The 14,924-nt window shown below is 39.1% G+C and overlaps 1 protein-coding gene across 1 annotated transcript in view; it reads left to right on the top strand.

The window, feature by feature from the left end:
* Positions 1-1,227: 1,227 nt before the first annotated feature.
* C1GALT1 (core 1 synthase, glycoprotein-N-acetylgalactosamine 3-beta-galactosyltransferase 1) overlaps positions 1,228-14,924 on the top strand; it is a 38,401-nt gene continuing 24,704 nt past the window's right edge. Inside the window, exon 1 of the mRNA XM_036247000.1 lies at positions 1,228-1,416. Coding sequence (XP_036102893.1) covers positions 1,410-1,416 — 7 coding nt within the window. The 5' untranslated portion in view covers positions 1,228-1,409. The remainder of the gene's footprint in view (positions 1,417-14,924) is intronic.

Below are 14,924 nucleotides of genomic sequence, written 5' to 3'. Positions count from 1 at the left end.
TCCTGGGAAAATATACTAGTGCTGAATCTAAACAAATTAAAGGAAAAAATAGTAACAACAACAACTTACAAATGTTGTTTCTTATTTCTCCCAGGCATGTGGTTAAGTAAACTGCCAAGATTACACACTAGGTGGAAGGACCAAGATTCCAGCTCAGAGCCTACACTCCTTATAGCTATGCTGAATGCCCCTAAAAAACTGCCCGAGGAGGGCATTTGAGAGAAGCAAGATAGCTTTCTCACCTTCAAGGTTAGCCCTTGGAGATGATGGTTAACTCCAACAAAGCCAAGACCTTACCCCCACCTCCTGGCTGCTTTGAGGTTGTCTCCATGGCTCACAGGCTCCTTCCTTTAGTTATTTATTTTTTGGTACGTCAACCGAACCTGGGACTCTCTGGTTCGCAGGCCGATACTCCAACCGCTGAGCCAAACCAGCCAGGGCTCCTTCCCCTAACTTTAAGATAGGTTTGTGATCAAAGTCCTTTAGCCAGCTAAGGGAGAGATGCTTTGCGGTCAAAGTCCTTTAGCCAGCTAAGGGAGAGATGCTTTGCAAAGCCCCAAGGAAACTCCTCCTGCCATTGCCTGCCACCACTGAAGTAATGGCAGACCCAAAGACCACGTGTGCCCACAGAAGGCTTTGTGGTATTACCACTAACTGAATTTTCAGCTTCCTGGTTCAAAGAACTGGTCATCCAACACTCGTCAGCATACCTCATCTTGCTGTATTTCCTTTCATTAAGGCTAGAGATACTGGGTAAAGAGAGTAGTGGGGCGCGGATGAGGTGGGGAAACGGGAAAAACCGGGTAACAGCAAGCTAGAGGTCAAAAGACTCCTGCCCTCAGACAAAAGTCCAGAAGAAGCCCGCAACCTCAGTCCCTGCTCTAGTCCCTCTCAAGGTCCGGAAGCTAGTGCAACACCCTACAGCACGGTGAGGAAGGCGAAGTAGGGCAGTGAGGAGCCGCAAGCCATCTTTCACTGTCGCTCACAGAAGATCCTACTTCCCAGACGACCTTCGCAGAAGGGCGGGCCATGCGCTCGGCGGCCAATCCCCGCGTCCGCAGTCGCCGTAGCCCCGCCCACCCCGCCCCCTCTCGCTCCGCTCATCCCTGCGGCTGGTGCAGCGGCCGCGACGTCACCACTTGGAGACCCCTGGGTGGCGCCTGCGCCGTCGGTGGGCCGCCGCCTGGACACGCTACGGGGAGGGGCGGAGCGAGAGGGCGGGAACGGGCGTTGGGCCCCCGTCGGCCGCCGCCGCCGCCGCCGCCGCCGCGGAATAATCTAGGCGGCAGCGGGCGGCCCCGGCTAGCGGCTACGAGCCCCTTCTGCGGCTGCGGAGTAGAGCGAAGGTCGCCGGTCTCGTGTCGTCCTCCTCTCCGCCCCCCAGGAGGGGCGAGAGGGAGTTGCAGCTGATGTCAGGTACGGCCGGTGGAGGCGCCCTCCGCCGAAGGCTGTGAATCCAAGGTCTTGGATCCCCTGGCCCTTCCCCTTCCCCGCGTCTGTGTGGGGGGAGCCTGGAGGGTGGAACCAAACAGCGGGCGCGGCTAAACAGGTGTTTAGGAGCCGCCACCGCAGCTGGGGACGTGCGGGCTCCTGAGGGCTGCGCGGGCACTTCCTGCTCCCGGCGCCTCTGCGAACTGCGATTGGGTCCGCCTGCCCACCCGGCCGCTATTTCGTGGAATTGCTGCTTCCTCCCGGCCGCGGGTCCTCCCCTCTGCCCTCCCGCGCCTCTCACCGCTCGCGCGCTCCCTGCGGTGGGGCGGCAACGGCGAGACGCCGGCGGCGCCGCGGGCTACGGCGGGGCCATTTAGCGGTCCTGCCCCGCGGAGCCCTCCCCGCCCCTCTGCGACCTGTGGGTCGAGAGGACGTGCGGCTCCGATGTGGGCACCTTCCGCCAGAGCCGCCGAGCCGCCGCGCCTCCTGAGCGCTCCGCGAGTGGGCGCCTGCCGCGAGTGCCGGGGCTTCCTCCGGGCTCCTGTGCATCCTCAGGTTTGTCTGGCAAATTCATCTTTTCAGATTCCTCTGCCTGGGCGGACCGACCCAGCCAGGTGCGCTGTGCGCGCTCGCCGCGTGGAGAAGGGAGGGGAGCAGAGGGTTTTCCTTCTCTCCCCACTTCCCCGAGTGTGACTTGATTAGTAGATGCTGACAAGTTGGCTGTACAGCTTTGAATCTGGATAAATTACATACTCTTAAAACATGCTCGTAATTCAGGGGCGAGGATTTCCTTTTCCCTAGCTCTTACCTCTCCCCTTACAATTTTTTAAAATAACGCATAGCCAACACTTGTCGACTAAATTTATAAGTTAGTTCTCTAAATTCATTATAGGTTTTGGGGTATATATTTTTTTTTACACTTTTCCGATTGGAAACTATTATGCTAGCCATGAATTGATTTCATTGTGAATGTAAAAGTTAGTTGTAAAAGTTAGAACTGAAATGCCTCAGAGTGAATAATTAGGCCGATGTGTAAGGGACAGAAATGTTCGTTTACTAAAAGTTGGGCATTGAACAGAGAGCTGTGTCTGGGTAGCAGGTCAAAGTGTTGTGTGTGATTTGGGTATTTAGACAACTTTTCACACCTTTATCAGATAAATGTCAAATGAGCTTTGTGCACTTGATGCTTTGTGTTCTAAATATTGTATATAGAAAACTATACATATTTTCTGCCAGCCATAGTATATATTGATGTGCAGTTTCAGTGAATAGAAAGTTTCAAGTTACCATTAACTCTTTTTATCATATCTCAAGTAAATCAGTGACTTAGTAAGGAAAGTATGGCTCATTTAAAGTTCTTCACAGGAAAAGAGTATGGTTTTTCAGTACTAGAGAACTCTTCATTGTCGCTCTTAAATTTGCCTGGAATTTATGTTCTAACAAATCATCTCACTTAGGACTCAGCATTTTAAAAATATTTTGTGGTTACTACCCATTTAAAGGTAAATACGTTTTTGTTTTAACTGTACTTTTAAAATATACTTCTGAGTAAATTAAGTATTCAGAAATGATTAGAATTCTTAGATTTTTATCACTGACTTATTTAGGAGTACATATAATGAATTAATGTTCACCTAGTCATAGAAATACAAAAGTTTGTCACTAGACCCATGCCTTTTAGCATTTGTATATTGATTTGTGCTCACTACGATAAAAATTACATTATATACAGCTTAAGAACTTTACAAACCATGGTAATTTAAACTAGTTTTTGTGTGGTAAAATCATTGATTACAGTTCTTGTGACAGTGCAGGTATAAACAAATAGATGGAAAGTAGACAGCCATGCTGAACTTCCAGTTCAGATTCACTTAAAATTTTAATTCCCTGGGTGGTTTGTCTCAGCGGTTAGAGTGTCAGCCTGTGGACCAGCGAGTCCTGTGTTTGGTTCCCGCTAGGAGCACGTACCAAAAAAAAAAATTTTTTTTAAGCTTCTCAGTATAATTTTGTGACTTTTAGAAGACTTGTTGAGATTTGAGTGAAAAAGCTAGTGTACAAACTAACAAGATTGAAAGAAAGGTATGGTAAAATTATTTTATCCAAAATTCAGTGGGATTAAGGTCATTCTTTTAAAAGAAGAAAAAATGGAGAATTGTACCCCCCAAAAAGGGAAGTAGCCTTTCATCTTAAAATCTAAATGTGTATCTAATGTGTACTTAAATTTTTACTTTGCAGCTAATTCAAATGTACAAGGGGAAAACACTTGTCAAAATCTGTAATGTGTGAAAATGCAGTGTCCCTTGGAGAAAAACTCCTGTGTCACAACTAGGGGGAGTGCTACTTGGCATCTAGTGAGTATAGGCCCAAGATGCTGCTAAACATTTGACAGTAAACCATACAGCCCCACAACAGAGAATTATCCAGCTCAAGATGTCAGTTGTGCCAAGTTCAGAAACCTTGGCTTAGTGGGGACTTACATAAGTTGTGGCATAGATGATTGGTGTTGTGTAGAAGACGATAGGAATAGAGGAGGTAACTGCACTGGGATGTTTAGCAAACTAGATAGTTCAGGATTGCTGAAGCATACATTTTAAGGCATGGAGTATTGAAAGATGAGGCTGGAAACCTGGATAGAGTCTAGATCAAGGAGGACCTTATCGTGTGCTTTGTTTTGGTCTTGTAGGTAGTGGGGTTCCATGGAGGATTCGTGTGGTGACATTTTTCATTTTAGATAGGTCATTCTGGTGACAGAATGGGGATAAGTTGAGGAGAGAGAGCATTTGAGTCAGGGAGACTGGTGAGAGATCACAATACCCTAGGTGAGGGATAGAGGAGGGTTTGAAATAGGACAAGTAGTAAAAATGGAGAGGAGAGGATGGATTAGAAAAATGTTTAGGAAATAAAATTGGCAAGATTTGGTAATTGGATATGGGGTAAGGGTAAGGAGAATGTTAAGCATGTCTCCCTGTTTTTACTTTAGACAGTCAAATGGAACTGAAATAGGAACCCATTGGTCAGTAATTTAGGTAATTATCAGTAAATTAGGTAAGATGAGTAGGCTTAAAGGAGGTCGGCAATGAGTCACTTTGGCATGTTGAATTTGAGATGCCTGTGGTCCAGGTGAAAATGTTTTGTGTGTATATGAGTCTGAAACTTGGAGAAGTATTAAAAGGATCAAGAGATCTTTTTGTGTAACAAATGTAGGAAAATTAGTGCAATTTAATTTTTCTTATTTTATTTCACTCCCTATATAAAATAACCTACCTTTTAATTTTTGTCAGAAAAGTAATAAGTGTGTACTGGATTTAAAAATTAAAACATAGAATGTTTATAAAATGAAAATAAATTTGTCCTTCCTGCCCATGCCACCCAATCATAGTTCCCTTGTTAAATTAAAAATTCCCTCACCAGAGAATATTTTTTTCATTGTTTTTTGTTTTTGTTTTAGAGAGGGGGGAGTGGAGTGGGGGGAGGGAAACATCAATATGAGAGAGACACATTGATTGGTTGCCTTCCACAGGTGCCCTGACCAGTGTGCAGGCCAACTCTCTAACAACTGACCTATACTCGCCAAGGCCCTTGTTAAATATTTTGTATATAGTAGTCCCCCCTTATCCATGGGGAACATGTTCCAGGATTTCCAGTGGATGCCTGAAACTGTGAATAGTACTGAACCTTGTTACACATACATACCTCGGAGACATTGTGATTTCAGTTCCAGATCATTGCGATAAAGCCAGATGTAATCTTTTTGCTGGTGGAGGGTTTTGCCTTCAATTTGTAAAAAACAAACAAAAAAAATCCCACAACATCTAATAAAGCAAAGTGCAATAAAATGAGGTGTGCCTGTATATACTGCATTTCCCCTACACATACATCCAAAAATGCCTTTTCACTTAAAGGAAGCACTTTTTACAGTTTCTCATTGAAAGCAATACTACTCTTGTGCTTTGGGGCCATTATTAAGTAAAATACAGATTACTTGAACACAAGCACTAACCTAACTTCTAAGTGACTAATGGGAGGGGAGCATATATAGCCTAGATGGTATACAGAGGATGATTCAGGTCCTGAGTGGGACAGAGCTGGATGGCTCAAGATTTCATCCTGCTACTTAGAACAGTGGGCATTTTAAAACTTACGAATTGTTTAGTCTGGAGCTTTTCACTTAATATTTTTGGACCACAGGTAACTGAAACCACAGAAAGTAAAACTGTTGGTAAGGGGGGAGGGGCTACTGCACATATCTTTCCAGAATTTTTTAGATATACAGAAGCATTTAAAAAGCCAAATGCAATCATACTATACAGACTATAGTACTTTATTGTAAAAATAATATTTTATCTTACAAAGTTGTTAAATGAAGTTATGTTATGAAAGAAAATAAGTGAAAAGGGTAAAGTGGAGACTAATGGTTACAGAGCATCCTCTCTTTGATGTAAATTAAAGGATGTACATACATATATGCTGATGTAGGCATTACTTATTTTTCCAAGGATATACAAGAAGCAATAGTAGTTACCTTTGAGAAGAACTAGGTGTAGAGATGCGAAAGAAAACGTATTCTTTTCTGTATATTTTATTTTTTCCTGTGATTTCAGTTTGAGTTTTACCTTGTTAACAAAAAGTGATTATCTTTGCCAGATTTTTCTTACTAGTGCATATGGCTTATTGTTTTTAATAGCTGCAGAGTATTTAGTGATGTGGATTATACTATATTTTAACTAGTTCCTTGTCGATAAACACACATTGCTGTGGCTGCCATGAACATCTTTCACACTGTGTCCATAAGAGACATTTCTGATTATGAAATGATGGGTCAAGGCATATTAATTTAAAAAGTTTTAAAGATATTGCCAGCCCTAGCAGGGTGGCTTAGTTGGTTGGAGCGTCGTCCCATACAACAAAAGGTTGTGGATTTGTTTCCTGGTCAGGGAACATACCTAGGTTGTGGGTTTGATCCCCAGTTGAGGTGCATACCAGAACCAACCTATCAATGTTTCTCTCTCATATCAATGTTCCCCCTCCCCCTCATTCCCTCTCCCCTTCTCCCTCCCCATCACTCACTCCCCCTTCCTCTCTCTAAAATCAATAAAGATATCCTCAGGTGAGGATAAAAAATAGATATTGCCAAATTGCCCTTCCAAAATACATAAATATTGTGAGAAAGAATGTATTGATGTCAATACTGCATCTTAACTAAACTTAGTTTGCCAGTATGATAGATTAAAAATAGTGTCTCCATTTCATTTACCTTTCTTTAATATGAACGAAATTTGAAATCCTTGACCATTGTGTTTTCCTTTTCTGTAAATTCTGTTTTTCTTTTAATCTGTTTTTATATTAGGTTGCTCTTTTGTTTTTCTCATTATGATACTTTCTGGGTGTTTTTGATTTGTTTTGTTTTCTGTACAGACTCTTTTTGAACATTTAATATAAAAACATACCTTTGAACCAGCAATTTCATTGCCAGAAATTTATTCCGTGAATAGCTTCATACAGTTTTTCTATAGTCATAGCTTTTGAGTTTGGAGAAGTTCTCAATTCATTATGTAAAAATATAAAAAGTTTTTTTTAGTTTTGTCTTAATTTTATTTTTTAAATATTGAACTCTTAGAAACATTTGGAATTTGAAAGAGAAGGTAGAGAGAGACTCAGCTGGTTGCTTTTTACTTTTTCCCAAAAGATTAATTCAATATCATTTCTTGACTAAGCCGTCTTTTTCTTGATTTGAAATGCTATGTGTATTATGTGTTAAATTTCCATATTTTTTAATAGATTATGTTGATCTGCTAGAAACCACCAGTGATATCGTTGGGTTCACAAAAGCAGATTTAATTAACTTGCTGCTGTGAGGGAAACTAAATACCAGAGGAATTGCCAGCATTTCACTAAATAAAGAAGGGGCAGGGTTATTATAGGATTTTGAAGGGTGGAGTTTAGATAAAATTTAAATGAATCACTATCTGATAGGTTTAAGGTACAGCAAGACTGCGTGTCACGGGGTTAAGTAACATCAGGCGTAGGCTGAGAGGCCCAATCAGAGTCTTATTGCCTTGGAGACTACAAAATTAAGATACATGTGGAATGTTGTGTCTGACTGTGATTTGGAAATTGATGCCGCTTCTCTTTCATTAATGATCTGTCATCCATGCAAGAGTGGGATGTTGCAATATCATTGATACACTTTGTGACAGACTGGTATAGAGGAAAAAAAATTCTCAGCACTGTTTTCAGTGTTAACACACACAGTAAAAAAGATTTTTTACAGATTCACAGATACATTGATATGCATATTTGACCTGACTATAAAATTATTTTTATTGTAATACTGTTTATTGTAGGTAATATATTTTAATATCTGCTAGGCCTAAACTACCCTCCAATGAATTTCAGTATATGTACTCACATGTCTGTTTTTTCTAACAACATTTAGAATAATTTTTACATTATTAAATTTAAATCTTATATTTTACGTGGATCGGATAGGCTTAGTCCCCCCCCCCTTGCCACACACACACACACACACACACACACACACACAAACACGCACACCTCTTTTCAGAATTCCTCATGTTCACCTGTTGATTTTTAGTGTTTTTTCATACTTTTTAAAATACTTTTTACCAAGTTATTTAACTTCTAAAAAATCTTATATATTTGTTGGCATGCATTACATACATAGACTAATTTGGAGAAAATCAACATTTTTATCATTGATTTGTTTTTCTAATATTTTTTATTATGGTAAAATACACATAAAATTTACCATTTTAAACATTTGTAAGTATAGTTTCAGTGCTATTAAGTACATTTATATTGTGCAATTGAAACTATTCCCATTAAGCAATAACTCCCCCTTGCTCCCCTCCCCAAGTCCCTCGCAATCACCATTCTACTTTCTATGATTTTAACTAAGTATTTTATATAAATAGAATCATATAGTGTTTGTCATTTTGTGACTGGCTTATTTTACTTACCATAATGTCCTTCCTTTTAAAGGCTAAATAATATTCCATTGTAGGTATATAACACATTTTGTTTATCTAGTCATCCACTGGTGGAACTTGGGTTGCTTCCACGTTTTAGCTATTGTGAATAATGCTGCTATAAACATAGGTATACAAATATCTCTTTGAGATCTTTCTATTGTTTTGGGCATATACTCAGAAGTAGATTTGCTATATCGTGTAGTTACTCTATATTTAATTATTTGTAAAACTGTCATATTATTTTCCCCAGTGGCTGTACCATTTTACTTTTAAAAAATATGTTTTTTTTGAGTTTTTTAGAGAGAGAGGAAGGGAGAGAGAAACATCAATGTGAGAGAGATATATCAATGGACTGCCTCCTGCACACCCCCTACTGGGGATCGAGTGAGCAACCTGGGCATGTGCTCTGATAGGGAAATCAAACTGGCACCTCTCAGTCCATGGGAGGGCGTTCAGTCCACTGAGCCACACTGGCCAGACAGCTGTACTATTTTCAGTTCCTACCAACTGCACAAAAGTTTCCATTTTTCCACATGCTCACTAACACTAGTTTTCTGATTTTTTTTTTTTAAATGTAGCCAGGCTGATGGGTGTGAGGTGCAATTTCATTGTAGCTTTGATTAGCATTTCCCTAATGATCAGTGATGGTTAGCATCTTTTTATCCTCAACATGCTTATGCTTATTAGCCATGTGTATGTCTTCTTTGGTAAAGTGTCTATTCAACTCCTTGCTCATTTTTTAATTAGGTTTTGTTTTTGTTGTTAGGAGTTCTCTATATATGGTGGATATTAATCTTTTATATATATGATTTGTTATTGTATGGGTTGCCTTTTGCCCTCTTGATAGTGTTTTTTGATGCACAAACTTAAAATTTTTATAAAGCCCAATTTGACTCTTCTTTTGTCGTTGCATATGTCTTTCATGTCATATCCAAGAAATGATTGCCACTTCCTATGTCATGAAGCTTTTGTCCTATGTTTTCTTCTAAGAGGTTTATAGTTTTAGATCTTATGTTTAGGTCTTTGATCCACTTTGAGTTAATTTTTGTATGTGGTATTAGGTAAGGGTCCAACTTCATTCTTTTGCATATGGATATTCAGTGTTCCCAGCATCTTTTGTTAAAAAGACTGTTCTTTGCCCATTCTATGGACTTGGTTCTCTTGACAAAAATCTTTTGACCATGAATGTGAGGGCTTATTTCTGGACTCTCTGTTTTATCCCATTTGTCTGTATGTATATCTTTATGCCAGAGCTACACTGTTTGATGTCTGTAGTTTTTATAGTAAGTTTTGAAATCAGGAAATGTGAGTCCTCCAGCTTTATTCTTCTTTTTCAAGGTTGTTTTGGCTCTTTGGGGTTCATTGAAATTCCATGTGAATTTTATGATGGATATTTCTGTTTCTGCAAACAAAGTTGTTGGATTTTGATAGAGATTGCAGTGAATCTTCAGATCACTTTGAGTAGGTAACTTTGAAAGATAATTACACGTCTATCCAGTACACAAAATCGAGGAAGGCACTTTAGGAAGAAAAAATAGAAAGGCCAAAGTCACCCATATGAAAGGCCATGACAAACTTGTAGAGTGGGTGAATATAGATAGGCTTTATGGATAGGATGTGTCAGAATTAAGAGGGCAGGAAAGTAAACTAGAGTCAGATTTTGTGTACCAAGCAAGCAGGATCAATGGACTTGATCCTGTGGCTTTTGAAAGTATTATGTTTTTCAAATAAGACTGCTATATGAATTTGTTAGTGAAGAGAAGTGAAATAACTGAGCCCAGGGAAGAATGATTAAGGAATGAAAGAAAAGTGTCATCACTGAATGGTAAAATAAATGCGCAGGTATAATATGATTGGGAGTTTGGAGGATGAATAGGTGAGATGTTTTGCCCTCTTATTTCAAGCCAGTTAGTGTTTACTGCACTGCTATCTTGTGAAAAGCATCATAATCAGCAACTCTGAGAAGCAAGATATTCTCCCTGCCGCCACCCCCTGGGAGTTTATAAACAGGAGGAAATATACCAATGACTGTATCCTTAGCTCCTAGAATAGTATTTGACACATCGAAAGGTGCTCAATCAGTAGCACCTTCCAGAGATTACATAAAACCTCATAATTAAGTTAAAATCAAATTGTATAAATCTCAAAAAAATGTCATTCTGGGTTTTTTGTTGTTGTTGTTCCCACCAATTTTAAGTTACTTTCTATGAGTCCACACATATTTTTTCCATCCTCAATGAATTCTTTAACACCCAAAGTTAGTGCTATGTTATACTGCTTAATATCAAAATGAAGAAAGAGAGAAATAAAGTGTCGTACACATTTCATTTCACATGTGCTCCTTCGTGGCTAAAACTCAGACTGGGATTTCCAAGCCTGAGGTCATCTACCAGTAATTTAAAAAGAACTGAACCTAAACCAAATGGAAAGTGACCTGAACTAAGGAAAAACTTTGCTTCCCTACTTTAAATATTACTCTTCGTGTTGAGAAGGGTGGTTGAATATGGAATGTTCCATTTTGAGTTCTATTCACCCAGAAATCAGAAATCTCAAGCCTCTCTTCTGTTTATTTCATGATCCAGCAAGCTGCTAGCCACCATTTAAAATAATGTTGCAGTTCTCAAAGTGTGGCTCAGGGAAAGAGATCTAGACCCTTTCAGGAGGTTTATAAAATCAAAACTACCTATATCAAGGTGTTTCTTGCTTTTTTTCACTCATTCTCTCACAAGTATACAGGCAGGTTTTTTAGAAGCTACATAAAATATTGCAACAAATTGAATGCAGAAGGAGATATGGACTTCCAGATCCAGCTGTCTTCTATTAAAACAGATACTGAGATTTGCGAAAAATTTTAATCAATGCAACTCTTCTCACTAATACTTTTAAGAAATACATATAGTTATTTTCCATAAAATATTATTTATGTTAACAAGTAGTGGGCTTGCCCTTACCATATATGAATAAAAAACATTTAAAATTTTTCAGTTTTAATTTCTAATAAAAATCTAATGAATAGATAAAACCCCATTTAAGCAAGTTATTTGAGGACCTCACTAATTAAGAGTTTATAAAGGGATCCTGAGACCAAAATTTTTGAGAGCTGAACAAGTAATGTATACTCATTAAATTCAATTTGGAAAAATATGGAAAGGAAAGTAATTTTGTTACTCCTTATCCCACCTCTAAAATTAGAAATTGTTACCATTTTGGTGTATTTTTTTAGTCTTTTTTTAAAGTATAGCTTTTTTATATGTACATAGTTGGAATAATATTGTATATACAGTTTTGAATACTTTTTTCCCCACTTGTGTTATAATCATGTTTTCATCTAAGCTTCAAAAAATTGTAGTGATTGTTATGATATTCTATGCAGTAATTATACCTTAGTTTATATAATTTTTTCTTTATTCTAATTTTTTGTTATAATTATTTCTTTTAGTTAGCAGATACTTGAGGGCTTATATGTGCAATCACTGTTCATAGATGCTTTTTTTTCTTTTTTTTTCCCTTCAGTTTTTATTAATTTATTTCTGTTACAGATGTTTGTCCCCCCCTAGGCCCCTTCCTCCCCATCCTGCCCCCCCAACACCCCTAGCATTGTTGTCAACATCCACTGATTTATACATACATGCACATAAGTTATTTGGTTCATCTTATCCATCCCCCTCACTCCCCTACTCTGAGGTTTGTCAGTCTAAACCATACTCCTTTCTATGTCACTTGGTCTATATTGTTCATCAGTCCACCTTATTCATTATATTCCACAAATAAGCGAAATCATGTGGTATTTGTCTTTCTCTGATTGGCTTATTTCGCTTAGCATGATACTCTCGAGGTCCCTCCGTGTTGTTTCAAATAAGAGATCTTTCTTTTTTTTTTTATTAATTTGTTTTTGTTACAGATCTTTCTCCTTTTTCACCCCATGGACACTCTCCTCCCCATACACCACCCCCACCACGTACCCAGCTTTGTTGTCTATGTCCATCAGTTATGCATACATGCATATAAGTTCTGTGGTTTATCCCTTCCCTCCCCAGATATCTTTCTTTCTTACAGATGCATAGTATTCCATTGTATATAGGTACCACAGCTTTTTTATCCACTCATTTATTGATGGACCCTTGGGCTGTTTCCAGATCTTAGCGATTGTAAATAGTGCTGCTATGAACATAGGGGCACATATATTCTTTCTGATTGGAGTTTCAGGCTTCTTAGAATATATTCCTAGAAGTGGGATCACCGGGTCAGATGGCAACTCAGTTTTTAATTTTTTGAGGAAACACCATAGTGTTTTCCATAGTGGCTGCACCCGTCTGCATTCCCACCAGCAGTGTACTAGAGTCCCCTTTTTCCACATCCCCGCCAGCACTTGTTGTTTGATGATTTGTTGATGGCAGCCATTCTGGCAGGTGTGAGGTGATGCCTCATTGTTTTAATTTGCATCTCTCTGATGATTAGTGATGTTGAGCATTTCTTCATATGTCTCTTAGCCATTTGTATGTCCTGTGTGGAGAGGTGTCTATTTAGTTCCTCTGCCCATTTTTTAATTGGGTTCTTTGTCTTCCTTTTGTTGAGTTGTATGAGCACTCTATATATTTTGGAAATTAACCCCTTATCTGATATATCATTGGCAGTTATGCTATCCCATACAATGGGTTTCCTTTCCATTTTGATGGTTGCTTCTTTTGCTGTGCGGGAGTTTTTAGTTTGATGTAGTCCCATGTGTTCATTTTTTTCTTTGTTTCTGTTGCCTTAGGTGATGTATCAGTGAAAATTCTGCTGTGTATGATGTCTGAAATTTTGTTGCCTACATTTTCTTCTAGGATTTTCATGGATTTACGAGTCACATTTAAGTCTTTTATCCATTTTGAGTTTATTCTTGTGTATGGTGTATGTTAATGGTCTGGTTTCATTTTTTTGCATGGAGCTGTCCAATTTTCCCAACACCATTTATTAAAGAGGCTGTCTTTACTCCACTGTATGCTCTTGCCACCTTTGTCAAATATTTATTGCACATAATGTCTTGGGTCAGTTACCAGGTTCTCTTTTCTGTTCCACTGATCTATATGCCTGTTCTTGTGCCAGTACCAGGCTGTTTTGATTACAGTGGATTGTAGTATAACTTGATACGCGGTATTGTGATCCCTCCAACTTTGTTCTTCTTTTTCAAGATTGCTGTGGCTATTTGAGGTCTCTTTTGGTTCCATATAAACTTTTGAAGTATTTGTTCTAGTTCTGTGAAATATGTCATTGGTATTTTTTTGTTTGTTTGTTTGTTTTATCCTCACCCGAGGACATTTTTTTGTTCAGGTAGAGTGGGAGGGAGGGAGGGAGGGAGGGAGGGAGGGAGAGAGAGAGAGAGAGAGAGAGAGAGAAAGAGAAACATCGATATGAAAGGGACACATCGGGTGGCTGCCACCCGCACGACCGACCAGGGCCGGGGACAAACTGCAACCAAGGTACATGCCCTTAGCGGGAACCGAACCTGGGTCTCTCGGGACCGCAGGCTGATGCTCTAACCGCTGAGCCAAACCGGCCAGGGCTGTTATTGGTATTTTGATGGGGATTGCACTGAATCTGTAGATTGCTTTGTGTAGTATGGACATTTTAATGATGTTAATTCTTCCGATCCACAAGGTATGTGCTTCCACTTTTTTATATCTTCCTCTATTTCTTTTTTCAATGTCCTGTAGTTTTCTGCAAATAGGTCCTTTACTTCTTTGGGTAAGTTTATTCTAGGTATCTTCATTGTTTTGCCACGATGGTAAATGGGATTTTTTTTTTTTTAGTTTCTCTTTCTGTGAGTTCATCATTGGTGTATAAGAATGCCGTCGATTTCTTGATGTTAATTTTGTATCCTGCTACTTTGCCAAATTCATTTATTAAGTCTAGTAGATTTTTGATGGAGTCTTTAGGGTTTTCTATGTATAATATGTCATCTGCAAATAATGACAGTTTCACTTCCTCCTTTCCAGTTTGGATCTCTTTTTTTTCTTCTTCATGTTTTATTGCTGTGTCTAAGACTTCCATACTATGTTAAATTAAGAGTGGTGAAAGCGGTCATCCCTGTTTTGTTCCTGTTCTTAAGGGAAATACTTTTAGTTTATGCCCATTGAGTATGATGTTGGCTGTAGGTCCTTTATACATTGCCTTTATTATGTCGAGATATAATCCTTCTATTCCCACATTGCTGAGCGTTTTTATTAGAAATGGGTGTTGGATTTTGTCTATATCTTTTTCGGCATCTATTGAAAATGATCATGTGGTTTTTATCTTTCATTTTGTTTATGTGGTGTATCACATTGATTGATTTGTGAATATTGTACCAGCCTAGCATACCTGGGATGAATTCCACTTGGTCATGGTGAATCATTTTTTTGATGTATTGCTGGATCCAATTTGCTAGTATTTTGTTCAGGATTTTGGCACCGATATTTATCAGGGATATTGGCCTGCAGTTTTCTTTCTTTGTAGTGTCTTTTTCTCGTTTTGGAATTAGAA

The sequence above is a fragment of the Molossus molossus genome, unplaced genomic scaffold, assembly GCF_014108415.1.
Source record: "Molossus molossus isolate mMolMol1 unplaced genomic scaffold, mMolMol1.p scaffold_m16_p_7, whole genome shotgun sequence".
Classification (NCBI taxonomy): Eukaryota; Metazoa; Chordata; class Mammalia; order Chiroptera; family Molossidae; genus Molossus; species Molossus molossus.
Note: the sequence above shows the minus strand (reverse complement) of the source record. Positions and strands in the feature narration are given on the sequence as shown.